Genomic DNA, 27087 nt, shown 5'->3' on the forward strand with positions numbered 1-27087 from the left:
ATATTACCTCACTGTTTACTTTGAGGGCTGAGAAGAGTGGGGGGAATTCCAGACTGTGCTCACTGGGGAAAGACCTTGCCGGCAGCTGGAGTCCCCTCTGCTCAAGCGTGTGGCTCCTGGATTTGCCACTGTGTTAAATGTTCCCAGGCTGCCAGCCGGCGAGGAGAACCCAGGCCCCTCTGCCAAGGGTCCGGCACACATAAGCCTTTTGACCAAAGGAGGCGGGGCCTCAATAAACAAAATGTAAATAAGAGAACTATTTCAGGTTTCACTTTACTGAAGTATAACCTAGAGAGGGCAACTGGGCTTTCTCCCCGGAGGTATCCTCTGAATTCAATAGGCCACACCTATGGGAAAGCACTTAGGACGAAAAAAAAAGCCTGACCTAGACTCAGGGGTGATGATCCTAATGATAGTAAATTACAATAGTAGCTTATAACTGTTGAGCACTGACTTATTTCATCATCTCTGGGGGTGCAGGGTACAGTTCCTCGTCCCACTTGTCGGATGAGACTTGGCGCGTTTCCCTTGCCCGTGAGCCTGGCTGCGGTGTGCATGGCGGGCTGGAAGCCCTGAGTTCATCTTTGGGCTCCACAACACATGTGATTTGTGCTCATTAGAGAGAGTGGGGCCTCTTGAAAATACAAAGCAGAGAGAAAAAGGAATCAGGCCCATCGTCCCCTGGGAACCGTGGAGAGAGCACAGAGAAATGCTTTTGCCCCCTTTCTCTGCCTCCTGGTGCCAGAAACTCAACCCTCATCCCTCCGGGTTAAGCCAGTTGTTCTCAGCCTCACCTAGGGAACTTTCGAAAGCATCCAGACTCTGATTTAATTGATCTGAGAACCAATACATCAACCCCTTGGTGCCCACAGACACTGAAGCTGTTATTTCGAGCACTGGCATCCCCTCCCGTCCCTAGGGGCACTGGCAGGGAGAACTCCACGCCGCCTGTCCTCCTGTGTGTGACCAGGCTGGCTGCCAACGACACAGCGGGCGGAAGCAGGTCTAGCTGGGCTTCTGTATTACTCATCCCCACGGCCGCTGCACCTTCAAGGCCCTGCCACTGCCCACTGAGAGTCATGTGTCCATTAGAGGGTATTTTTTCTTTTTTTTTTTTTTTGGCTGCATTGGGTCTTCAGTTTTGCGCGCGCGTGGGCTTTCTCTAGTTGCAGGCAGCGGGGGCTACTCTTTGTTGTGGTGCGCAGACTTCTCGTTGCAGTGGCTTCTCTTGTTGCGGAGCAGGGGCTCTAGGCTCGCAGGCTTCAGTAGCTGTGGCACGTGGGCTCAGTAGTTGTGGCTCGCGGGTTCTAGAGCACAGGCTCAGTAGTTGTGGTGCACGGGTTTAGTTGCTCCGCGGCATGTGGGATCTTCCTGGACCAGGGATCGAACCCGTGTTCCCTGCTTTGGCAGGTGGATTCTTAACCACTGCGCCACCAGGGAAGTCCCTGTTAGAGGGTTTAAACTGTTGGATACAGCCATCCACCCCATTTGCTTCCTTCAGAGACCCTAAGTTGGGATCAGAGGTTCTTTTGGGTAGGGAGAGAGGACAGAGGTCAGAGGATGACTATGTCACAGTTTGTGTCCTGGCCTTGGCCTTGGCCTTGGCCCAGCTGCTTTTTGTATCTGGTCCCACTGAGTCCTGGGACTGTTCTGGGACAGAGGGGTTATAATTATTCTGACTCCACAGAAGATGCAAATGAAGCTCAGAGGGTTAAGAAATCTGTCCTTGGGCGTACAGCTAGGATTAGAAAGGCTGGCTCTGGAAGCTTCCCCACACTTGCTCTCGCTTCTACTCTATGATCACAATTCTTATTTTTGGATCTCATGATCCTGCAGAATTAACTTTATGCATGGAATCTTTGTGAGAATGTAATTCCAGCGGAAAAAAGAGTGCTGTCCTGGAAGCATGAGGCTGCTCCCGTTTATCAGTCATAGGAATAAATGATGTAACCGGCTTGCTTTTTGGTCTTGGCCTTGGCAGACAGGAAACTCACAGGAAACTCGTGAGATTTAAAGCTCGTCACGACCCTTTTTCATGAACATTTTGTCCTCCTTTGCTCCATCCTGCCCTCGATGTTCTATTTTTATTTCAATGGCACTCTGGTTTATGTACCGGCCCAAAGGAGTGGTGTTGTATCCGCTCAGCTATCAGGGGTCAGCTTCCAGGCATTAAGGGCAGAAAAGCCACAGTTTCTCCCTCTTCTGGGTTTGCTGTGGAAAAAGAGGCAAGCAAAGGCCTGCCCTGCGCCTTCCAACTAAGATCGGGCACCAGCAACCTAAGAGTCAAAATGAAGATGTGTCCTGTTTATGCCTCTTATTTATTGTCTGCATCTGAAAACCCACAGAGGGCTGAAACGGGGATTTCACAGGAAAGTGAAGCTTGTCATCTGATTGTTACTGCAGGCCTGACGTTGACCTCTGTGGCTGGGTGGGGCCCTCGTGTGTGACTAGGTGGGAGGGGGCGCTGCAGCAGAAATGCGCTGACAAGCTCCGTCTCAGGCTGGAGCCCCCGCCGGTGCCGGTGCCTCAGGATTGTTCCCTCCTCGGGCGGGCATGTGCCCCAATCCCACATGTTTGCATGGACCACGGTGCCAGCTGTAGGCCCCTGCCTGTCACTGCAGACTCACCTTAGGTTGAGTACATAATGAAGCCTTTTCTATCCCCTGTTGGTGGAGGCCAGGGAGGTCAGCCACAAATGGGTGGGTGGCTTTGGTATTCCTGCCACGTAAGTCTTGATGGAGAGGCAAAGATCTGTGCAGAAAGGGAAAGAAAAAAGGAATAGGACACTGAAGTTAGGTCAGGCCGGGACGGTCACCTTCACTTCCATTTGTCTGATGACGAAACAGGCTCAGCCGGGCCTTGCATGGGGGAAAGTGCTGCTTATTCTGGGGACGCAGGCAGTTGGGGTGCACGTGGCACCTTTAGAAGCTGATGCAGCCAGGAGCACCTCCTACTGTGGTGGGCTGTCTGGGGTCCCCTTCACCAGCAGGCCCGGCCTGCCTGACGTGAGGGGAGCTGGGGCCGCTTAGGGGTCACATCTGCCCTTGTGTCTCATACACAGATGTCATCATGAGGATGGCGTGGACGTGGCCCTTTGAGGTACACGGGTGGGACCCCAACTGAGGCAGTTGGTGGAGGGAGGGTGCGTCCAGGGGCCGTCTCCCCGGGCCAGAGAGGGGAGGGCAGGGGGGAAGAGGGCTCAGAGTGGCATGGGGGCCCCTTCCTCCTGGGGTCTTTGCTTCTGCCCTGGATCTGCTCACGAGTCAGCCTTCACTGCCAGTGACTCTCACCGGCAAAGCTGTCACTGCACGAGGGACGGTGTCACCCTGTGCCTGTGGAGAGCAGTGCATTACATGAGCAGAGATGCGGGAGTCTGTGCGTCCTGCCGGCAGGGCTGCCCTTGGGGAGGAGCCTCGCTTCTGGGATCCCAGTTTGGGCCAGAAGGGCCTCTCCCTGAGGCGATTGGGTTGGGGGCGTGTGGTGGCTGAGGACCCCAGGTGGGGAGAAACGAAGTGTGTGTCCTCCGGGGTCCCCACAGGGGACGTAAATCCTGCTCACAGCCATTGGTTCTGGGAGGGGACCCCGCCTCCCTGAGCTTCCGTTTCCCTCCTTGCTACCCCTAGGGTTGGGGTGAGGACACACACAGTGAAGGTGTCAAGGGCACGTCCTGGACAATCAGCGGCAAAATCCAGGAGCGAGCGGGCCCTGCATCTGCTGCTCACCTGCTTTCTGGCTACTCACCCTCTTTGGAAGACTCCGTTCTAGTCCCTGTTTGAGCAAGCTTGCTTACTGACTTTTTTCTTAAGAAACAATTTACTGTGCAACTGATACATACATGATCATTGTTGAAAGATTCTGCCAAATGCAAATAACCCCCCAACCCACAATTATACAATCCTTGATAATCACACCATCCAGAAATGTTCACAGTTAGCATTTCCTGTATGTTCTTCAGGTTCTTTTTCTCTTCATATGTAGATGTCTTCTATACTTTTACACATATTTTACAAAAAAAAAAACCTGGGTAACACATTATATATCCTCTTTCATTGTCAGTCAACAATATATTGGTGGTTGCCAGAGGTGGAGCGGGGGCCCAAAATGGGTGAAGAGGGTCAAAAGGCAGAACTTCCGGTTACAAGATAAATTACGTACAGGGCATGTAATGTGCGGCATGGTGACTGTAGTTAACAATACTGTATTTTGCATAGTTGTAAGTTGCTAAGAGGGTAGACCTTAAAAGTTCTCATCACAAGAAAAAATTTGTAACTATGTGTGGTGATGGATGTTAACTAGACTTATTGTGGTGATCATTTCACAATACATACAAATATCAAATCATTATGATATATACCTGAAACTAATATAATGTTCTATGTCACTTATATCTCAATTAAAAAAATATATTGACACCTCTCCATATCATGGATATCCACATACATCTTTTTAGTTACTATTAAAGTGAAAAAATAAAAAACTCACACAGGTCAAAATATTTAAATGAATAAATTCATAGAGACAGAAGGTAGAATGGTGGTTGCCAGGGGCTGGAGGAGCGGAGAGTGGGAGTTACTGTTTAATGAGGGCAGAGTTTCAGTTTGGGAAGATGAAAAAGTTCTGGAGATGGATGATGGTGGTGGTTGGACAGTGGTGTGAATGCACGCAGTGCCACTGAACTGTAGACTTAAAAATGATTAAGATGATGAATTTCACGTTAAATGTATTTTACCACAATTTAAAAAAACAAATACAGTAAAACAACAAAAAAGTGTAAATGATTCAGAGTTGTGTTAAATGAAAACGGAAAGACTCCCGAACTATGCTCCTTACACCCACTCTGGGCTGTTTAAGAGGTGACCCGGTATATTAAAAATATGATAACAATACCACCAATGAAGTTCCCATGTTTTGAGCTAATTGGTTAACATGTGCTATCTCCCTTAGTCTCATGGAAGTTATCCAAAGCAAACACAGCTGGGAGGTGAGGGAGCTGGTGTCAGGCCAGAGCCTCAACTCTGAACAGCTAAGCTCTGCTACTTCTTTTATAAGATAGTTCCATTTGAAAGAACAGTATGTCAGCAAAGGAAACAAGGAAAAAGTCACCCACTGTCCCCCATTTGGCCTTCTGGTTACTTTTGTGCATTCCCTCTGGCCTTTCCTCACTTGCTCGTACCCTTTGTCCTGCTTTTCCTCAGTCGGGGCCCATCTGCAGAGGGGAGTAGGGATGCTGAGGACAGTGGCCATGTGAGTGGTTCTACCGGACGGATGACCGCGAAACCAACCCCAGGTTTGAATCCCATCAGCTGTTTGACTTGGGACAAACCATTTTACCTGTCTGAGCCTCAATATGCTCAAAAATAAAATGCAGAGAATTCTGTTAACCATCAGAAGTTGTCAAGAAAATCAAATAAATCTGCGTCGTGCCATACACACTGTAGTGCCATTCGCTGAGGCGTTGCTAATATTGTTCTTGTCCCAAAGCTTGGATTTGAGAAGCTTGGTCCCGTGGTGACGATCGGTTTTGTTGAGAGAGAGAGACACCCTGTTTACCTGTTGGAATAAGTGCTCCTGGAGACTCATAGGCTGGAGGTGTTTTGTCTCAGCCCCACCTAGTGCCCATGTGAGAGTGAGCAAGTGGGCTGGCCTTCCCCGAACTTCAGTGCCCTCTGTTTTTTCGGTTCTCAAACATGGGTCCACCTCTGACCACCAGAGGGTGAAGGGCCTTGAATGCAGGGCTGTAGAATTTGGATTTGGTCTGGGAGGCAGTGGGGAGATAGGAGGATTCGAGTGAAGAGTGTGTGCCTTATCCTGCCAGTGGGGAGTCATAAAGGCTTTAAGCAGGGAGGTGGTGAGGCCAGGTCTATATTTTAGCAAGATGCGGCCTGGGGAGGGCTCTGGAGGCCACTGGAGCTGGAGGCCGGGACCATCCTGGAGAGAGGATGGCAGTGGTGGGGGGAAGGGAGAGGAAACAGGTTCACTCGGAGCAGGCTCTGTGGAAGCTGGTGGAGACACACCCTCTGGCACCTTTGGGGTTTTTCCCAATTCAATGCAAAGAGGAAGTGATTACTCTCAAAAAACAGGTGACCTCCACCCAGGCTCTTTCAGCCGGTCCTGCCTGCCCAGGCTGTGTGATCTCAGACAAGGCACTTAACCTGCTCAGGCCTCAGGGTCCTCATCTCCACCAGGCTGCAGTGAAGGACCTTGTGAGGATTGCATGCGTGCAGAGCTGGGCCTGGCCGCGCATCGTGCATTGTCGGCTGGCAGTTGACGTGGCTGCTATTTTCAGGCTTCCCATCTCTAGAACAGGGAAGGATGCACATGTCTCCACTGCTCTTGGAAGGGAAAGCTGGAGGACTGCCAGTACTTTTATATTTAGGGGCTCGATTTAGGGACTCAGCTGGGTGGAGATCTTTGACTTCCCCACATGTTCAGGGAACCGTGTGGTCTGCAGAGGCCTTTCATGTCTGCACTCTCATTCCCCCCTCCCAACAGCCCTGTGAGGGAGGCAAGCAGATGTTATCATGATGATCATCTCTGTTTCATAGGTGAGGAAACAGGCTCAGAGAAGGAAAGTGACTTGTCTAAGGTCACACAATGGGTAGGATCGGAAGCCAGGTGTGTCTGAGAGAGTGTCTCAGCTGGACGATTGTCAGGTCCAAGAGCTACACCTTACACATGGGGAGGCCGAGGCCCAGAGGGGAAAACAACCCTCGGGGGCACATTGTGAACTTGAGGCGGAGCCAAGACTCTGATCCAGGTCTCTGACTTCTGGACCCAGCCTGTCGATGGCTAGCCCCCTTCATTGAATGATAATAGCTTTCTTTCTTCCCACCTCGTTTCAGGGAAATCAGTTCCTGAAATCAAGTCTTCCTTCCCAGACTTCTTGGATACCGTGAAGCCAGGAAAGCCTTTGGCAGCTTCTGTAAGAAACGCTGAGGATAAACAAGAAACGGAGCAGCCCATGAGGCCAGCCACCTTTCCAGGCCCAGGTGATTTTAATTAAACTTAATTTTTTAATTTAAAGAAGATTTATTTAAGGAAATGTTTTATCTATAAAGATATTTAGCTCAGCATATAATAGCAAAAAATTGGAAACAACAAATGTGGATGGCAAAATTAACCACAGATTGTGGTAACAATAAAATCCTGCTGGCAATGATGTAGGTCTGTATACATACATGGAAATATGCTCACGATATACTGAGTTTAAAAAGTTAAAATGTCAGACGACAAAAGGATATATACCGTCTATTAGCTTTTTTTTTTTTTTGGTTTCTCTGCACGGCATGTGGGATCTTAGTTACCCGACCAGGGATTGAACCTGTGCCCCCTGCAGTGGAAACGTGGATTCTTTTTTTTTTTTTTTTTTTTTTTTTGGAAACGTGGATTCTTAACCACTGGACCACAAGGGAATTCCCAGCAAGGTGAATTTTAATTATAATTATTAATTTTTTTTTTTTTGGCTGTGCTGCGCAGCTGGTGGGAATCTTAGTTCCCCAACCAGGGTTGAACCTGTGCCCCCTGCAGTGGAAGCGCGGAGTCTTAACCACTGGACCACCAGGGAAGTTGCCCATTTTTGTAAAAAGAAAAAAGAAACTCAGTAACTGGGGGCTTTCTATGTGCCAGACACTGTTCTAAGCCCTTCAAGAAGTTGAGCTATTTAACCCTCAACTAACTGTATGAGTTTGGTATTGTTTTTCTCCCCATTTCACAGATGAGGAAAATGAAGCACAGAGAGGTTAAACAGCCTGCCAAGGTCATACGTTACGGGGCCCAGGTATTTTACCTGTGGTTCCCCAAGCCCCCAGCACAGGCATCTGAGCCATGTGATTTGAACGCTTATACCCTCAACCGCTGCACACACCCCTACCCCAAAGCCTCTCAGCCCACTTCAGCTTTGTCTCCATCCCCTTGTGCCCAGGGAAGGGCTCGGGGACAGTTTGCCAAATGATGGAAAGACTCAGCCAGCGGGTAACTTCCCGAGGGGTACCCGCTCCTCATGCCGTCCTCCCCACCTCTCCCCCGGAGCCCCGCCCACCTTTTGCTCTCCTGCAGCCTCATGAGTGGAAAGCCGGAGACCCCAAATCCATGAAACCTCCCAAACCCATTGACGTGGCTCCCAAAGCCAGGGTCAGCGTCGGCTGAGAGGCACGTGCACGGGCTTTTGCATCAGGCAGACCCATATTTGAATTCCAACTCTGCCCTTTCCAGCAGGAGAATGACTTAGCCTCTCTGTACCTCGTCTTCTTCATCTATAAAATGCGCATAATAATAGAATAATAATTCCTGACCACCTACATCATCGTGTGTGGTTAGGAATCATACACCTTGGTGTTGCCACCACGTAGGTGCTCATTAAACGTTAGCCGATATTAGGAACATTCCAGGCACCCCAGATAGGTTGAGTCTGGAAAGTTAATCCTAGACCAAGGAGTAAATTATTTCCTGTAGCTAAAGAGTTTAAAAAAAAAAAAAAAGAGCAGAACTTTGATCAGCAATTAAAGATAAGGGGAAATGGTCCTAAAGCTAATATGATACTGATCGATGGCCAACGGGAAAGATAATAATAAAATAGGGAAATTCGAGGGGCGTGCTGGTGAAGCTGGAGGAGGTTACTGGTATAGCAGCTTCTTCAGAGGTTCCTTATCTAGGCTGCCATGAAAACAAGCATCATATGTCTCTGCCAGCCTTTGCACCCTTCGCTTTCTTGAATGGCACTTGGGAGGACGTGTGCCCAGACAGGTCAGGACGATAAATAGAATCTGTAGACAGAGACAGGAAGTTGATTGTCTATCTTTGCCCAAACTAAAAATAAGGGCATCATCATTAATTTCATCAGATAACCCAAAGCCAGTCTTTTCTTGGGAAAACCCAAGGTTCCATTGGGCCCAAAGTTCCAGCTGATTATCTCGTAGGAGTGGAGAACGTGGAGGCAGAGGTGGCTGGGGAGGAGGGCACAGACAGGTAGGAATGGTGCCGGCTGTCACTGAATCAGCCTGACCACCCAGGGAGGGGGCTCTTGATAGCTGGGGAAGGAGACATAGCCTGCCAAAGCTCCATGGCTGAGCAAGCGGTGGGACCGGGATTCAGCTCAGGTGAATTGTTCCAGAGCCCACGTCCTAATCTCCGTAGTGGGGAGAGACATGGAGAAGGAAAATACACGAGCAGATGAGCCATGGACAGGTTCTAAGCACCTCCTTAAACAGATTCTCAAAGCTAGATTTCAGATAAATGGGCTCTGAGTGGCTGAAATAACTGTCGCAAAGCCTTACCTATGGGAGAGGCCATCGTCTGTCCATCAGAATTGATTTAATCTACACATAGTTTTACCAGCCTTGGTACCCCACGTATACCAGAGACTGATCTTTGTGCTTTATGCCGTGTCTTTTAATCTGGACAAGAACTCTACAAAGAATGGACTCTTACTGTTTTTTTGTTTTTTGGGTTTTTTTCTACATCTGAGAAAACTAAAGAAATGAAGCACAACCCACCCAAGGTCAAATCTTTAGTAATGACTTGAGCCAGGACTTGAGCTCAGTTCTGTCTGCTGCCAAGAAAGAGATGGGGAAGCTGTAGAGGCCGACCCACTGCCAGCCACAGGGCAGGATCCAGAAAACCCCAAATGAGATACAGCACCATTGCGTGTTCTTTGTTCCTGCCTGCAGTGACGCAACTCAGCAGGACAAGATTTGGTGCATTCTGCTTGAGAAGGCAAACGTTTTAGAAAGATTTCTGTGGGAAATGGCACCATGAAGGGTTAACTCTTAGTGTTTTGGAAATGACATTTGTGTAGGCCACTGTCTTCCCTGGCCCAGGCCTTCCATGAGTGGAAGCAAGGGCTAGTTCTTATCTGATTTCTCAGCCTTGCGGTATTGGTTCAAATTCCACTCCCTCCCCCCGCCCCCCCTCCGCAAACCACAGGGATAAATAGACTCAACCACCCCTAGTAGCCCTCCTGTGTCACAAGAGCAGACCTCAGCGATCCCCCCACACTGAGAGGCCCGGAGCAGCCCCCAGAGCAAACCCCAGGCATCAATCAGACCAGAGAATCATGGCTGGGTGAGGCCAGCGCTGACCTTGGCCTAGCTGGGCAGTGCGAGAGGATGAGGGACCGTGTGTGCAGCCTGCTCTGAGGTCAGCCCCGAGGCGGGGAGGGCAGATAGAGCAGAACTCCAGGAAAGAAGCAGGAGGGCAGTCAAGGTGGCCTGGAACAGCAGTTCCCAGAGTGTAGAGACTCTGTCCCCAGTGGTACATGGAACACAGGTGTCAGACAGAGAATATATCACATGCACAACAACTAGGGATTTCGAGGCTGAATATGTAATACGTGAACGGGAGTGGATTGAAAGAAAACATCAGGTAACTTATTGCGGAGCAGCACAGACACATGGCCATCGCCTAGGAGATGGATGACTGACCACAGTTTGGGTCACTCAGGCCAAGGGTCTCGAGCCGAGCCCAAGAGAAGGCAGGGCAAGGGCGGAGGCCTCCACCGCTGGAGCAGCAGTGGCCAGGAGCCTTACCGCAAGGCAGTCTCCCCTCCGCACCCAGTCACCAGGGGTGGGGAGTCGGGGTGGGAGCAGCCTTGGGAAGCGCGGCCTGGGTGCATGCGGATGCGCGGATGGGTTTAAGTGAACAGCGGGGCTCTGGCCGGTTACAGGGCTGCCAGCTGGTCTGTAGCACGTTGCTGGTTTTATTTATTTTGTTTTTTATTTTACCTTTTTGTTTTTTTAATTGAAGTATAGTTGATTTACAATGTTGTGTTGGTTTCAGGTATACAGCAAAGTGATTCAGTTATATATATATATTCTTTTTCAAATTCTTTTCCCTACGGGTTATTACAAAATATTGAGTATAGTTCCCTGGGCTATACAGTAGATCCTTGTTGGTTATCTATTTTATATATAGTAGGGTGTATCTGTTAATCCCAAACTCCTAATTTATCTCTCCCTCACCCTTTCCCCTTTGGTAACCATAAGTTTGTTTTCTATGTCTGTGGATCTATTGCTGTTTTGTATGTAAGTTCATTTGTATCATTTTTTTTTAGATTCTACATGTAAGTGATATATGCTAATTGTCTGCCTGGCTTACTTCACTTAGTATGATAATCTCTAGGTCCATTCATGTTGCTGCAAATGGCATTATTTCATTTTTTTTAATGGCTGAGTAATATTCCGTTGTATAAATATGCCACATCTTCTTTATCCATTTATTCTGGTTTTATTTTTTCCTTTTTTTGCCAAAGGTTTAATTCCCGTGTCTGAGCTATAGCTCTTACCCTGAAGCTCAGTTTATATATTTAAAAAATTTTTTTGGCTGCGTTGGGTCTTTGTTGCTGCCCGCGGGCTTTCTCTAGTTGCGGTGAGCGGGGGCTACTCTTCGTTGCGGTGCACGGGCTTCTCATTGCGGTGGCCTCTCTTGTTGCGGAGCTCTGGGCTCTAGGCACGTGGGCTTCAGTAGTTGTGGCATGTGGGCTCAGTAGTTGTGGCGCACTGGTTTAGTTGCTACGTGGCATGTGGGATCTTCCCAGATCAGAGATCGAACCCATGTCCCCCTGCATTGACAGGCAGATTCTTAACCACTGCGCCACCAGGGAAGTCCAAAGGCCAGTTTAAGTTGTAGTGCACTGAGAGACAAAGAGGGTGTGTGTGAATGTGTGTGCGCACCTGTGTATTTTGGGGAGAGGTGTTTATTGTTAGTACCCCATTCTGGGGGTTGCTGGTGCAGTGTGGGTGTACCAGCACGGTACCTTCTCAAGTGTAGTCCTTTCAAATATCACCAATGCTGGAAAATGTGGAAAAAAGAAAACAAACAAACAAACAAAAGACTCTAGAAGCAACAGACAACGCAGGGAGAGAGGCTTAGGGTGGCCCCTCCTCTGAGAGGATGAAAGAGCCTCAGGCTTTCTATCAGGTGAGTTTTGTTTTATCAGCTGCCTTGGTTAATAGTTTTGGAAGGCTGATTCTAGTTTCACCATGGTGCTATTTTCAGTATTCTGAATTAATTTTTTTTATGGTCAAAGGTCCACATTAATAACTCCTTTCTTGATGAGGTAAGCCAGAAATACTTGAAACAGGTGGATTTGGCCAGCAACCCTCGGGTCAAAGTCAGTTTCCCTTGGAAGGGCCGGCCCCCTGTTATTCAGAGGCCAGCCCTGCAGTAGGGCCACTTGGGTATTTCCAACAGTGACATCTGAAGCTTCAGGCTTCTGGTCAAGGTCCACTTTCATGTGGGTCAGCTACGTGGCCTGTCTTGTTCCCGGCCTGCACCTGCTCTGACCTGCAGACCCCAGACTGCCCCATTAGTCTTCAGATTAATCTTCACGTGGTGCCTGGTGAAGACATGTCACCCTCTTTAACCTGACTTTTCCCTGACCCTGAACTACTTACTCTTCAAGCCACCTCTCTTGTGAATCTTCTGCATTCACTAAGGGATTAAGAGCACAGACTCTGGAGCCACTGACTGGGTGCCCTTGGAAAGGTTGGGTCACCCCTCCGTGCCTTAGTTTCACCACCTGTAAAGAGTAGATGATACTGGCATCTGTCTCCTGGGGCTATTATGAGCGTGAAATGAGTTAGCTCAGGGAAGCATTGGGACTGCTGTCAGTGTTTGCTAACTAAGCGTGCCCGGAATGTTTACCACACGCCTGGGCTTTCCTGCTGCCACACCTCCTTGTGGGCCGGTTCCACGGCCTCGGTGCCCTCCCTACGTCATAGCTACTTGTTGCAAATGTTTTCCCCGTTTTGAAGCTCAGGTCAAGTGTTCCTTCCTCTGTGAAGCCCTCCTTGATCTCCCAACCCACTAAGGCAGGCTTCTCCTGCCTCTGCCCTGGGAGGCTGGTTATTGCCATTCCTGCTGCCATGGAGGTTTATGGAAGTTAGGCTCTGTAGCTAATGCACCTGTGTCCTTCTCTGCTGCTTTTGTGGGAGGTGGCACAGTGTAGGGGTTAGAAGGCCCAAGGATCTCCACTTAAAGGCTGACTCTGCCACTTACTCTCATCGTGGCCCTGGGCAAGTGGCCACCTCCAGTGCTTCCCTTTCTCCACCTGTCACACGGGGACTTTGTATAGGACCAACCCACAGGGCTGTCATAAGGCTTCCACGGGGTAACGCTCGAGCAGCGGGTAGGCTGACGCCTGTGGTGTCAGGAAATGGCAGCTGTCATCATTGACAGTAAATGTTTGTGGAGTGAATGAGAGACTGACTGGGTCTGGGGACCAGGCCGGGACCCGCCCCTCCTTCCTCCAGTGGCTGTGGCCTGACCCACCGTCCCTCCTTTCCAGGGCCTGCTCCAGCCAGAGCCAGCCTCCCGGGCGCTGCTGAAGATGCCTCTCCTTCCGTAAAAACCGACCTGCCCGCCTCATCTGATTCAATGGTAAATCCTCCACCCCCGAGCAGTAGCCCCCAGCTGTGACCCTCTCGCAAAAATGCAATGTGTTTATTCCTCGAGAACAGTTTGGGGGTTAGGGGTCAGGGTGAAGGGGAGAAACGAGGCCCATAGAAATACTCTGAGCTTCTAAGACTCTAAGTGCTGGCCCTCGATAAATCAGGCGTGGGGAGAGGGTGTAGTCTAGTTTTTAATGAGCTTTTCCATTATTTGTATGTAAATGAGAGCTGATAATAGACATCTGCCTCCTCCCAAAATATCTTGGTTGCAGTAGTCAAAATGCCTCTCCTTCAACCTTTTTTCAACACAAAATATATCGGAGTTATCCTGAATTTTTAATGATTTGGGTCCAGGGTCACAAGTGACTTCTGTGAATCTTAAGCATTTTTGCCTTTCTAGGCCCTTTCTTTCATTTAAAAATATTACTTAAAATTATATTTTACGACTGCAACAGTATAAAGATGAACATAATCCAAGTTGGATTAAAAATTAAAACATTTTCTTCAACTTGAAAAGTTCATTTTTGTTCATCAGACTTCGAAAGAAATTACATTAAGCTGTTTTCGTGGGCCCCTAAAAGTGTCTTGGGCAGAGTGCCTGGCGGGGAAGCCAGTGCTACATGGGTCTGGTTAGTGGAGCTCTTCCATAAAAGGGACTGTCACTTAAGCAGGCTTATTTATTTTTTAATAATTAATCATTTTCAAAGATGATTTAGTAATTAGAAGAATGATCATGGTATAACGTTTAGAGAAAACACTGGAAATCAAAACGGTGGGTGCGGCATGGTCCCAATTTTTAAAAATAAATTCTCGTGTATCTAACTGGCAAGAATTACACTAAACTTTAATAGCAGTTAAGTGGATAATGAGATCATGTATAATTAGCCCCACCTCTAATTATCTAAAACTGTTTATAAGAGCACATATAACTTAAAAAAATGGAAGTTTATGTACAGCTATTTTTAAGAAGAAAAGGGATTGATGCAGAGCTGCTTTTCTTCGGCTTACACAGGTTATGTGAACCTGTGTCCTGCTTCCCGGCATGTATACCGTGTGCAGGATCGGGGGCACAAGCCCAGCCATTGACCAGCTGTGTAAACTCACTTCAGTTCTTTGACTCCCTTGGTGCTCACCTTTGTAAACTGGGAAAAAAAAAAAAAAAAAGGAAACCTCCACCATGGGCCGGGAATACTCACATTTTAGTTAATCTTCAAAATTACCCTCCAGGGTATTATGGTTATCTTTATTTTTGCTGATAAGGAAATGAAGGCTCAGAGAGGTTAAGTAACTTGTCCAAGGTCACGGAGCAAGTTAGAAGCAGAGCTGGGATCTGTCCTTTTTGCCATCCCTCCTCACTGGATGAGATGATCCCCTTCACCCCTCAGCTCTGCTGTTCTAAGAGTCCCTGAGGTAGTAGGGAAAATAGTATTTTCCATATTAATTCCATATTAATCTCAGTCTCTTCTCTCTGAATTCCCAGGATTTTAGCACCTCCATTCCTAAGCAGGAGACACTTTTGAGCCTAGCTGATGACAGCCTTTTCTGGAGCGAGGTGGACGTGGTCCAGGCAACTGATAACTTCAACCCAAACCACAAAATCGGTGAGGGGACCTTTGCTGACATCTACAGAGGGCAAAGGCTCGGCACTCCATTCGTCTTCAAGAAGCTCAGAGAGGTGGGCACTTCTTGGTTTCCAGTAAGGGGTGGAGACTACATGGTGAGGCTAGATTTTCATGTTTCAGTGTCTTTTCCCACAGATGGCCTGTTCAGGTCCAGGATCAATTGAAAACTTCTTCCAGGCAGAGGTACAAATTTGTCATAGGTAAGCCTCCCCTTTGGAAAATACTTTGATAGTGATGACCGCTAACCTGTATATAGTGCTTCCTATGTGGCAGGCACGTTTTAAGCATTCTCTTTATGTAAACTCATTTAATCCTCACAAGACCCCTGTAACATGGCTACTATTGTCACATTATTTCACACATGGGCAAATTGAGGCACAGAGACGTTAAGTGTCTTGTCCAAGATCACACAGCTAGTAGGTGGCAGAGCTGGAATGTGGTTGGTGGGTCTGGCTCCACGGGCCATGCTTTTCCTCTGTAGCCACTGTGTGCATGGATTAGAATTGGCTCACTTGGCTCAACTCCTTCCTTCCGGGGAGGCGGGGTGGATAATCTGTTTTTGTCCCATTTTTTGAGATGGACAGAAACTTACTGATTCCAACTCTAATGGCAAATGATGACCCACAGGCTCAATCTGGCCCAGCCTGTGTTTTTATGGTCTGAGAGCTAGGGATGGATTTTACGTTTTTAAAGGGTTGAACAGGGACTTCCCTGGTGGCACAGTGGTTGAGAATCCGCCTGCCAATGCAGGGGACACGGGTTTGAGCCCTGGTCCCGGAAGATCCCACATGCTGCCGAGCAACTAAGCCCGTATGTCACAACTACTGAGCCTGTGCTCTAGAGCCTGTGCTCCGCAACAAGAGAAGCCACTGCAGTGGGAAGCATGCGCACCGCAACGAAGAGTAGCCCCTGCTCACCACAACTAGGGAAAGCCTGCGCACAGCAACGAAGACACAACGCAGCCAAAAATAAATTAATTTTTAGCAAAAAGGGTTGAACAAAATAAAAAGATTATTTCATGACCCATGAAAAGTATATGAAATTCAGATGTCAGTGTCTTTAATGAGGGTTTTATTGGAACCCAGCCACGCTCATTTATTTCTGTGTCGTCTGTGGCTGCTTTGCATGATCCTGCAGCAGAGGCCAGATGGCCTGCAATGGCTAGTATTTACTTTATAGAGAACTTTTGCTTACCTCTGGTTTTGAGCAGTAAGGACCTTCAGAAGTCATCCTCAGGGGGCTTCCCTGGTGGCACAGTGGTTAAGAATCCATCTGCCAATTCAGGGGACACGGGTTCGAGCCCTGGGCCGGGAAGATCCCACATGCCGCGGAGCAATGAAGCCCGTGTACCACAACTACTGAGCCTGTGCACCTAGAGCCTGTGCTCGGCAACAAGAGAAGCCACCACAATAAGAAGCCCATGCACCGCAACAAAGAGTAGCCCCCACTCGCCGCAATTAGAGAAAGCCCGCGTACAGCAGTGAAGGCCCACCGCAGCCAAAAATAAAATAAATAAAATAAATAAATTTAAAAAAAAAAAAAAGAAGTCATCCTCAGACCTGCATTTTACAGATGAGGAAACTGAGGCTGGAGAAGTAAAGTGAGTCTCCCCATCACAGAGCTTGGTAGGGGGGACTGGGAAATAGAGGGGGAGGACATTTGGATACCTGGACACTTATCTTGGCTCTGCCGTCATTGCCTGATGGATTGAACACGCACATACTGGACCCCTGCAATGTGCTGGACACCAGCTGTCATTCAACCTGGCAAGTCACTGTCTGAGTTCCTCTGCCAGTGTGTAGCCTTGGGCAGTGTGTGATGATTGTGGAGTATTTTAAGAAATAAAGAAAATTATAAAGAGGAAAATAGAAATCACCAATTTTCCGTAGCACCTATAAGTAACTACTACGGTATTCAGATTTTGATATATTTTCTTTAATCCTTTCTCTCTTCATACATATGCATGACTACACACGCACGCACGCGCGTGCACACGCACATATATACACACATACTTATCCACACACACACACACACACACTTAATGGAAACGGGAAATCTGATTCCCTTTCCACCTTGGTGTAGTGCCTTCCTGGAGTCGGTAGTCACTCCTTCATTCATTGATTTGGCAAAAGTGAGTCGTCAGTCAGGGCCTTTCTTTGTTCTAGGTAGTGCAGACATGAAGAATACACAGCCCCTGCCTTGGGGAAGTTTATGGTCCAGTGGGGAGAGTGAAGTGTAAATAACTCTACTGAGTGTGAAAATTGTGCAGTAGGATGGCCTGGAGGGAGTGGAGGGGGGCCAAGGGATCAGGCAGGAGGCCGTTGCAACAGTGCTGGGGAGAGTTCATTGGGGTCAGACCCAAGGCAGAGGAGGGGAGAATGAAGGGGGTGTATTGAACGCTATTTATGACAGTAAGTGGTGACTAATTAGATGGGGGAGGTAAGGAGGTTTCTAGGAAACTGGATGGATGGTGGTGCCCTTGCTTGAGAAAATAACTGTGGGCAGAGAAGCAGGTTTGGAACTTGTTGAGTCTAGGTTGTTCACCTGGAACATTGGGATGCAATTTGACAGTCAGTTCTGGTGTGTGGGATGTGCCTGGAGATGAGAGATTTGGGGGCGTTCCTCAGAGAGGTGAGAGATTCCTGGTGGAGAAGCTTATAAAACAATATAATGAGCCCAACCAGGGAGATTCAAGTTTCAGGGGAAGGCAAAGGAGGAGGGTCTTAGTGGAAAAGGCCAAGAAAGAGCAGTCAGAGAGGTAGGAGGAGGGTCAAGAGGGAACAGTGACTCGGAACCCACCAGAAGAGGATTTCGGGGAAGAACCCAAGTCCTGGGAGTCAAACAGACCTGCTCTCTGGTCCTGGCTTCAGTGTTTGCTAGTTGTGACCTTGGGCAAGTTCCTTAACCTCTAAGCCTCTGTTTCTGGAAGACGGGTGGTTAGGGTGTCATGTACTTTGAGTTACCTGATTTTAAGCTCCTTGAGGGCGTGCAGTTGTCATCTCTACCCTGTTGCTGGGCTCTCAGGGTTTAGAGCATTTAGTACCTGGGAGGTTACTGGTGGCCTCAGGGGGTGGAGATGGCAGAAGAGGTTTAGGAGGTAGGAAATGGAGCAGTCTTTGATTATTCTTTCTGTCTGACTCCTCATCCCTGTACTGATGTCTGATTTCAGATGCTGCCACCCCAATGTCTTACCTCTGCTGGGCCTCTGCACTGGAAAACAGTTTTACAGCTTGATTTACCCGTACATGGCAAATGGTTCTTTACAGGACAGACTCCAGGGTCAGGTAAGGGGCTCGATCATGGTCAAAGAACAGGATTAGGCAGTACCCAGTTGGAGAATCAAGGGTTGAGGACTTTTAGGAGTCCAGAGGGGAAAGGGGCCTTCGAGAGACCCTTCGAGAAGAGAAGGTGGGCCAAGATAGATAAGATGTGGCTAAACATCTTCAGGTAAAAACCTATTTAAAACGTTTTTTGACAAGAGGCATTTAAGTCAAGAGCAAGACAAAGGTACCCCATAGTGCTATATTATTCAACATTGTTCTGAAGGTACTAGCCAATGCAATAGGACAAGAAGAAGAATTAACAGAGTATGGAAAGTGGAGGCAAATTTTTATTAAAAAATGCTATTCTAATTAATTCCTATTTGCTCGTGAATATTTATGGAATATTTCTGGAAAGATACAAGAAACTGGTACCTTGACTGCCTCTGGGGAGAACTATGTAGATGGAGCATAGGTTGGGAGAGAAACTTTTACTCCACACCCTTTTGACCTTTTGCAGGTCATACTATATGAGTGCTGTATCTATTAAAATTACCATTTTTAAGACAAGCCTCCTTCCCATAAAATCCTCAAACAGAGGGTAAAAAGTCATTCTGCAACAGAATTATTGCTTCCCTTGGCAGGGACCAGACAAAGCAGTTATTCATGGTATAATAATGATTGGTAGCTTTGCCGAACTCTCACTGTGTGCAAGACACCTTGGTAATGGCTTTACACATCTCCTTTGGACCTTGCCACAGCCCTGGAGGTTTCCCCCATTTTCAAAAAGAGGAGTCTCTGGCACAGAGAGGCAAAGTGACTTACCCAAAGGAACACAGCTGACACGTATCAGGGCTAGAGTGTAAACTGGGTTTGTGTGGCTCCAGATTCCAGAGTTTTTTAGAAGAAATCCATTAGCAAGGCCAGTTCTTAGAGGATGTGGGACCTAAGAGACGACCTAAAAAATAAGAGGTGATTTTGCTTGGACATTCAGTGGCAGGTAGGGGAAGGTAGGGGACTTTAGACCACCGATAATCCCCATCACCTCTTGTGAGATCTCCCCAAATACTTATAAAATCAGCCCATGTGCTTGGTGTGCCAACACAAGCTCCCTAGCTCCTCTCCCAACCAGCCCCTCCTAGAGAAGAATTCCAGAGCTGCCACATGATAGTCATGATAAAAATAACTTCTGTTTTTTGAGCACCCACTGTGTAACAGGCACTATGCTAGGGGCATACCATTCACTCCTTTGAATCCTTACAACAACCCTAAAGCATAGGGATTAACATTTCTATTTTATATCTGAAGAAGCAGAGGCTCAGAGACGTTGAGTGTCTTTTCCGAAGTCACACAGCTAGTGCATGTCTGAGCTGGGATTTATACCTAGATGTGTCTGATGTCAAAACCGGTACCCTGCCAGTAAACCATGCTGGCCGAGCCCTGTTGCAGAGGACATGAGGGCTGGAGGAGAGACAGGAGCCGAGGACCCTGCCATTGGGACTTTACAAAGGCATATGTGTGAGTGTTTTCTCCTCCTTTTCTTTCTCTTAGGGTGGCTCGGACCCCCTCCCCTGGCCCCAGCGTGTCATCATCTGCTCAGGGCTGCTTCATGCCGTGGAGCATCTGCATGGCCTGGAGATCATCCATGGCAACGTCAAGAGGTGAGAGAGGTGGGCTGGGCCCCGCCCAGGGCTGGGCTACAGGGATGAGATGGCGCACACTCCTGGGTCCCATTCCTCTCCCTCTGCCTCTCTTCTCTTTCACTTTCTCTCCCTTCCTTGCCTCTCTTGGGGCTCTTCTTTCTTTGTTATACCCTTGAACATCAGTGTTTCTGGGTTGTACTCTGTCTCTAATTGCTGTCAGCATGAACTGCCTGTCTCCACGTTTGTCTTTCCCTAACAAAGGTATTTCCCCCAAAAGCTTGTTGGTATTTCCCCAACAAGCCCTCCATTCCCCTGCTGTATTTCACTTCCCCTCCAGCAGCTGGTCTGGATCAGGTCCTTGAGCTGTGGGCCATGTCTGCCAGGCTCCCTGGGCTTTGGAGCTCCTTGCTCAGGGTCTTTGCGGAGACCCGTTCTTTTTTTTTTTTTTTTTAATTAATTAATTAATTTTTGGCTGCGTTGGGTCTTCGTTGCTGCACGCGGGCTTTCTCTGGTTGCGGCGAGCGGGGGCTACTCTTCGTTGCGGTGCGCGGGCTTCTCGTTGTGGTGGCTTCTCTTGTTGCGGAGCACGGGCTCTAGGAGCGAGGGCTTCAGTAGTTGTGGCATGCAGGCTCAGTAGTTGTCGCTTGCGGGCTCTAGAGCACAGGCTCAGTGGTTGTGGCTCACGGGCTCAGTTGCTCCGCGGCATGTGGGATCTTCCCGGACCAGGGCTCGAACCCGTGTCCCCTGCATTGGCAGGCGGATTCTTAACCACTGCGCCACCAGGGAAGTCCTGGAGACCCGTTCTTGCTTGTGCATCTGTTGTCACAGATACTGTGATGCAAGTTAGGTGTGTACCCCAGCATATCAGTAACGTGCTCCCAACACTGGAAGCACAGAGAGGGATTCCAGAAGATCTGGCAAAACTGACCTCGAAACCGTAGAATTCATACTTCCCCAAAGTTCTCTCCCCATTTGGCAAGTGGAAGCCCTTTCCTCTTTTCTCCCCCCTGATTTTTACTTGATTGCACAAACAATTGTAATAGCAAGAAAGGAAATGAAAGGGCAAGTGGTCATCCTGGCCCTGCTGCCCTCCCTCACCAGCTGGCCGCCATTTTTCTGGGTTTTTTCCAGCCCTTGCCCACGCAGACATCTCAGCCCTAAGATAGCACCGTTACCTGTTTACCAATTCATATTCTCTTTTTCCCCATGATTTAAACATGGTAAACGTTTCCCCACATTGCCTGTCATCATTTTTCATGACTTCTTAGTCTTTCATTGAAGATATTTGCCCATAATTTACATAACAACTCCTAATAGTGGATATTGGAATTGGCGTCTACTTTTTATGACAAAACCAAAGGCTTTATTGAAAGGGGGTGCTTGAGCGGAGAGCAGCAGGGTAAGGGAACCTAGGAGAACTGCTCTCTGTGTCTACTTTTTAAAAACCATTTGGGGTTAGTTTGAATATTTCTATACTTGAAGCTTAGTTTTTAAAAATTTTTAATTTTTCCTTTGGAGTACTTTCTGAGAGTGTTCATTCCCACGGTCCAAGAATATTTTTATTGCTCTTCTTATTCCCCATGATCTGGGCAGGTTCAGTCCCAAAGGATGCTGACATTTAGACTTGAGTCAGTTGGGCCAGAGCTGGGGTTTGGAGCAGCTTCTGAAGAGATGGAGGCGGCACAGCCTCTGGGCTTGGCAGGCTGAGGTTGATCCGGGCTGACATCCATGGGGATCAGGATGGCTGCACCTCTCTGGCCACCAAATGCCATTTCTGGGGCAGCAGGACTAATCTTAGCTTCATCCCCATTTGCTGGTAGAGGTGGGCTCCCAATCCCCACCCCCCATCAGGACTGGCTTATAAACTTGTTGAGGGTCTTTAGTGACCCTAACTTGCTGGCACTGCTCACTACTAAGCTGTTTTCCGAAAGGATCTCCATGGCAACCTCTTCTTGTCTACCTCAAAACAAGAGGGTTCTCTCTGCCTTCTTTCCCACAGCTCCAATGTTTTGCTAGACCAAAACTTCACCCCCAAGCTGGCTCATTCGATGGCTCACTGGTGTCCTGTCAACAAAAAGTCAAAATACACTGCGATGAAGACCTGCCTTTTCCAGGCCTCCGCTGCATATCTTCCAGAAGATTTCATCAGGGTGGGACAGCTGACAAAGCGAGTGGACATATTCGGCTGTGGAATAGTAAGAGCTTCCCTCTCTGTTCAGATCTGGGCCTGTACACATTTGTCCTTCCCATGGCTCCTTTGTAAGCAAATAATAGAGGCTCTTAGAAATGTTCCACCAAGTACAGCAGGGGTTGGCAAACTATGGCACACAGGTCAGAACTAGCCCAATGGCCTATTTTCTATGGCCTATAATTAAGACTAGTTTTTACATTTATAAAAGATTGAATAATAACAGCAACAACAACAATCAAAAGAATATGTGACAGAGATTGTTTGTGGCTCACAAAACCTAAAATATTTACTATCTAGCCTGTTACAGAAAAAGTCTGCCAACCCTTGAAGTAAAGGCCCCCTGCCCCATGGGTGTCCAGATTCCAATAGGCTACAGATACCTCCTGACTTCCCTGATTCGCATCCAGCCAGCCATCTAATTATCTATCCAATTGTCTGTTCTTGTTTGTTCATCCGTCTGTTTTGTCCATCTGTCCATCCATCCATCAGTCCAATTATTATCCAACCATTCATCCAACAGCTACCCATCCATTCAGTATCTATCTACCCATCCAACCTCTGTCCTTGTCACCACTGCTGTCCATCAGTACTGTGTGTCAGGCACTCGAAATGTAAATGTAACTAAAACACAATCCCTCCCCCAGGAGTTCATGGTCTGAGTGTAGCAGTCTCCAAAGAACACCAATTCCCTGAGATCTCAATAGGTTTGATGTGTTTAAAGGGTTTTGATGTGTTTAAATAGGTTTGAGAAATGCTGGGTTGAGCAAGGTTAAGCAGGAAAAAAAAGAAGTTACCACAAAATTAACAAGAGCCTTTCATATGGTAAATAGCCTTTAATCTGGTAATTGTGAATTCACCACCACCCAGCAATGGTATGCAGTGTTTCCCAAATTTCCTTGACTATGGAACCTTATTTTCTTAGTATCTCTAAGCATCAGAGACCCATGGATCCCAGTCTGGGAAGTGCTGGCTGAGAAAAGTGACGGTCGCTGGCTGACCTCTGCCAGGAGCCAACAGCTGCATCTTGGACCTTGCCTTCTCTCTTCCTCTCCAGCCTTAAACTCTACACTGCCTCTCTTTGACCACAGTCTGTCCATCTGCCTCTCGCACTAATGCCCGTCCTCTGAGCCACTTTCTGCCCTCAGCCCAGCCTCCACATACCAGATTCTGCTTCCCTCTGTCTCCCAGCCCATCGGCCCTTCTGGTTTACTTGTCCCCAAATTCCCTCCCGCCTCCCCCTCCTCGCCCCCATCAGCCCCACTGCGAGGGGCTCAGTGAAGCTCAGCAGGGCCAGCCCAAGCTCCTGCTCCTTTAAGAACCAGTGGAACTGAACCCCAAGGCTGCCAGGCCCTTATAGGTTAGAGCTTAAGAGCATGGGTTTGAGTCCCAGCTCAGTAACTTTCAGCTGTGTGATCTAGGGTGTCATCTGTAACTCTGGGCCTCAGTTTTGTCCTCTGGAAAATGGGGGTATTCATACATATGGAGATTAATAAGATAACATGTATAAACTGGTTAGCAGAGTATGTTGCATAGGTCAACATGATTATTATTATTGTGGTTATCGTTATTATTCCTACCTTCACACCCTCACTCCTGATTTCTGTTTACTCTTGACTTTTTAACTCAGCTCCTGATGTAACAATTGACTTTCCTATTCACTCATTCTTTCATTCAGTGAGTGCCTACTGGCTCCCTTCAGTCTTTTTCTCAGCCCTACCACTGATGGATGGTATGATTTTTTTTTTTTTTTTTTTTTTTTTTTTTTAAAGGAGGAGGGGAAGCTTTTTTTTTTTTTTATTTTTTTTATTTATTTATTTATGGCTGTGTTGGGTCTTCGTTTCTGTGCGAGGGCTTTCTCTAGTTGTGGCAGGCGGGGGCCACTCTTCATCGCCGTGCGCAGGCCTCTCACTGTCGCGGCCTCTCTTGTTGCGGAGCACAGGCTCCAGACACGCAGGCTCAGTAGTTGTGGCTCACGGGCCCAGTTGCTCTGCGGCATGTGGGATCTTCCCAGACCAGGGCTCGAACCCGTGTCCCCTGCATTGGCAGGCAGATTCTCAACCACTGCGCCACCAGGGAAGCCCGGATGGTATGATTTTGAACTTTGGTTCTTGTTGTGGGGAACACTGCATTTCTCTGTGTGTTTTTTTTCTTAATTTATTTTTTCATTGGGGTTGATTTACCCCAATGTAAAAGTATCGTTGATTTACAGCGTTATGGTCATTTCTGCTGTACAGCACAGTGACTCAGTTATACACATATATACATTCTTTTTTATATTCTTTTCCATTGTGGTTTATCCCAGAATATTGAATATAGTTCTCCGTGCTATACCGTAGTAGGTCAGTGTTCTTTTTGATGAGCGCTAAGTAACCTCTGTAAAAGGCCTGGCACAGGGCCTGCCATGTGGAAGAGGCAGAGGAAATGTCTGTCTATTTATTTCCTCTTATTCTTCCCTCCTGCCTTGGCAGGACCCCAGCCGGAGTCCCTTTTCCATGGGCTCCTCCGCCAGCTGCAGGGGTGCCTTCTGCTGCCCCCTCCTGGCCACTTCCAGTCTGTTAGTAACCCTGCAGGCCCTTTCTGGGTGGAGGAGTTCTTGGCAGTAATGTGACCTTATTCTGACTTTGAGAGAAGTTGTGTTAGGGAGATTTGACACTAAGATGGAGTACCCACTGCCTCATATTTACAACCACTAGATCACCATGTACCACATAAGGATACAGGCTCAGATGCGGCATGCGGGATCTTAGTTCCCTGACCAGGGATCGAACCCGCACCCCCCTGCAGTGGAAGCGCTGAGTCTTAACCACTGGACCGCCAGGGAAGTCCCCAGATTTTAGTTTCTTGCCCAAATATCACCAAAGCATGTAAGGAGCAGAGTCAGAATTTGAATCCAGGCCTCTCTGACTCTGGACCCCTTAGCCAGTGTGCTGTTATCTCTGCTGAATTTCTGTTCAAAGCAGGTTTCTTATTTTTTAAGATACAAATCACGGTTTTGTCAATTTTGTGGTGGCTTACACTGGCTCAGGGCTGTGCTCCTTTCTTAAATGGATGTATTAATGAACAAATAATGTAAATAAAGGCCTGTGGATGAAACGTGCTATGGATATTGCCGAGATTTTCTGTCTAGAATAGGTGTCTGCACATGGATTCCTCCTTTTCTTGAGATTAACATAGCAGTGCCTGCTTACCATTTCTGATGGGTTTTAAATGAAAATATCTTTAGTATATATAGTGTGTGTATGTATACGTATGTGTGTATACAGATAGATGTATATATGTATATCTATATAGAGAGAGGTGTGTGTGTGTATCTATCTATCTATCTGATGGTAATACACACACATTTGGTTTTCATCCTCCCTACCTTGCTATCAATTAACTTAAACCTTCTCCTAGTAGCTGGGTGGTGTGTTTAGTTGGAGGAGGTGTTTAGTGATAATCCCACGTTCCAGATTTTGGGCAAGTGTCTGTGCTGGCAGATGGCAGAGCCAGGCCTGGAGCTCAGAATTTGTTCCTGAGAAGAAACTTCTTTCTTGGCCAGAAGCTCCTGTGTGAACTTGTGCCTGTGTGTGTGACCCGTGCTAACTCTGTGTTCTCACAGGTGTTAGCTGAGGTCCTCACTGGCATCCCTGCGATGGACAAGGACCGGAGCCCAGTTTACTTGGTAAGGGAACCAGTCACTTCTTTCTCACAGCTATGAGGGGTCAAGGGGTGGGGAGGGCAGGGGCCTCCACTGTACCCATTTTACAGATGCTAACGAGGCCTCAGTCCAGGGTTTGATTTGTACCTGTGCAAAGTAGCTGTAACCTTCCCCCCCTCACCATACAGGCAACAATTACTTTTTCATGATAAGAAAGTTTAGAATGTTTAGGGGAAATCCATGTCTTCTCTCTGCATGTCAGGCAATCATGTAGAGTTTGTCTTTATTTTTTTAATTTTTTGGCCGCGTCATGCAGCATGTGGGATCTTAGTTCCCCAACCAGGGATCGAACCCATGCCCCCTACAGCGGAAGCCCGGAGTCTTAACCGCTGGACCTCCAGGGAAGTCCTAGGGTTTGTCTTTAAATTGGTGAAAGTTAATTTCAGCCCTTTTAGGTTTCTATAATAAAAACAATAATTTCCATTTTGTAGGTTTATAAGAACTGTCATTCAAATATACGTGTGCATGTGTATAGTGTCATTTCAAAAATATAACAACACGGCCCAACTCTGTGTTTGGCACTTTACATGTATTATCTTTCTAAGTCATCTCAATCCCCATGAGATTGATAAAGTCATCTTGTTCACCTACAGGTGAGGAGAGCAGGCTCTGAGGTTTGCTTGAGATCTCAGCTTTACTAAGTATCAGAGTTGAGATTCTGAGTCACATCTGCTGGACTGCAGATCCTGAGTTCTTAACCCCAATGCTCTCCTGACTGTTTAATTCTCATGACAGTCCAACCATATGGATTTATCATCATTATTACCATCCCCATTTTACAGATGAGAAAACTAAGGCCAAGGTGAAGAGACTTATCTTATGACCCTCAGCGAGATGGTGGAGCTGGGATTTGAACCCATGTTTTCTGCAGAGCCCTGACCCCTGTGCAAGCCCTAATCCTCTTCACTAATTTGAGAGGGGAGCACTTTTCTGACTTGATGTTGAGGCCGTTGGAGCAGCTGGCTTTTTTGTGACTAGGCTCCAAAGGCATCCCCTTCACCCTGGGGTGGGAAGCCGAAGACCTCCCCTATACGCGGCCAGTCACGACCTGTCCCTTTGCTGAATTCCCAGAACTCTGCCCCTTTTGGGCACCAGGCCCCCGGTACTGCAGAGAGGTCGGTTTGGTCAGCTCAGATGTGGTTCGGGGCAGTTTGGGGCAATTTCTCATATTCTGACAGTTTTCTTCAGATGTATTACCCAGCACTCCTGTGGGGCTCCCTGGGTGAATGTCACAGGGGAAGCAGCCTTCGGAGACACTTAGGTGAAACTTTCCAGAAGGCTTT

At 47.8% G+C, this 27087-nt stretch overlaps 1 protein-coding gene across 1 annotated transcript in view; it reads left to right on the plus strand.

Annotated features, from left to right (window-relative positions):
- Window positions 1-27087, plus strand: part of IRAK2 (interleukin 1 receptor associated kinase 2) — a 58228-nt gene that overhangs the window by 19216 nt on the left and 11925 nt on the right. Inside the window, exons 3-10 of the mRNA XM_059940367.1 lie at window positions 6843-6989; window positions 13283-13374; window positions 14866-15060; window positions 15143-15207; window positions 18180-18294; window positions 19822-19931; window positions 21913-22108; window positions 25706-25768. Coding sequence (XP_059796350.1) covers window positions 6843-6989; window positions 13283-13374; window positions 14866-15060; window positions 15143-15207; window positions 18180-18294; window positions 19822-19931; window positions 21913-22108; window positions 25706-25768 — 983 coding nt within the window. The remainder of the gene's footprint in view (window positions 1-6842; window positions 6990-13282; window positions 13375-14865; window positions 15061-15142; window positions 15208-18179; window positions 18295-19821; window positions 19932-21912; window positions 22109-25705; window positions 25769-27087) is intronic.

The sequence above is a fragment of the Balaenoptera ricei genome, chromosome 11 (assembly GCF_028023285.1).
Source record: "Balaenoptera ricei isolate mBalRic1 chromosome 11, mBalRic1.hap2, whole genome shotgun sequence".
NCBI lineage: Eukaryota > Metazoa > Chordata > Mammalia > Artiodactyla > Balaenopteridae > Balaenoptera > Balaenoptera ricei.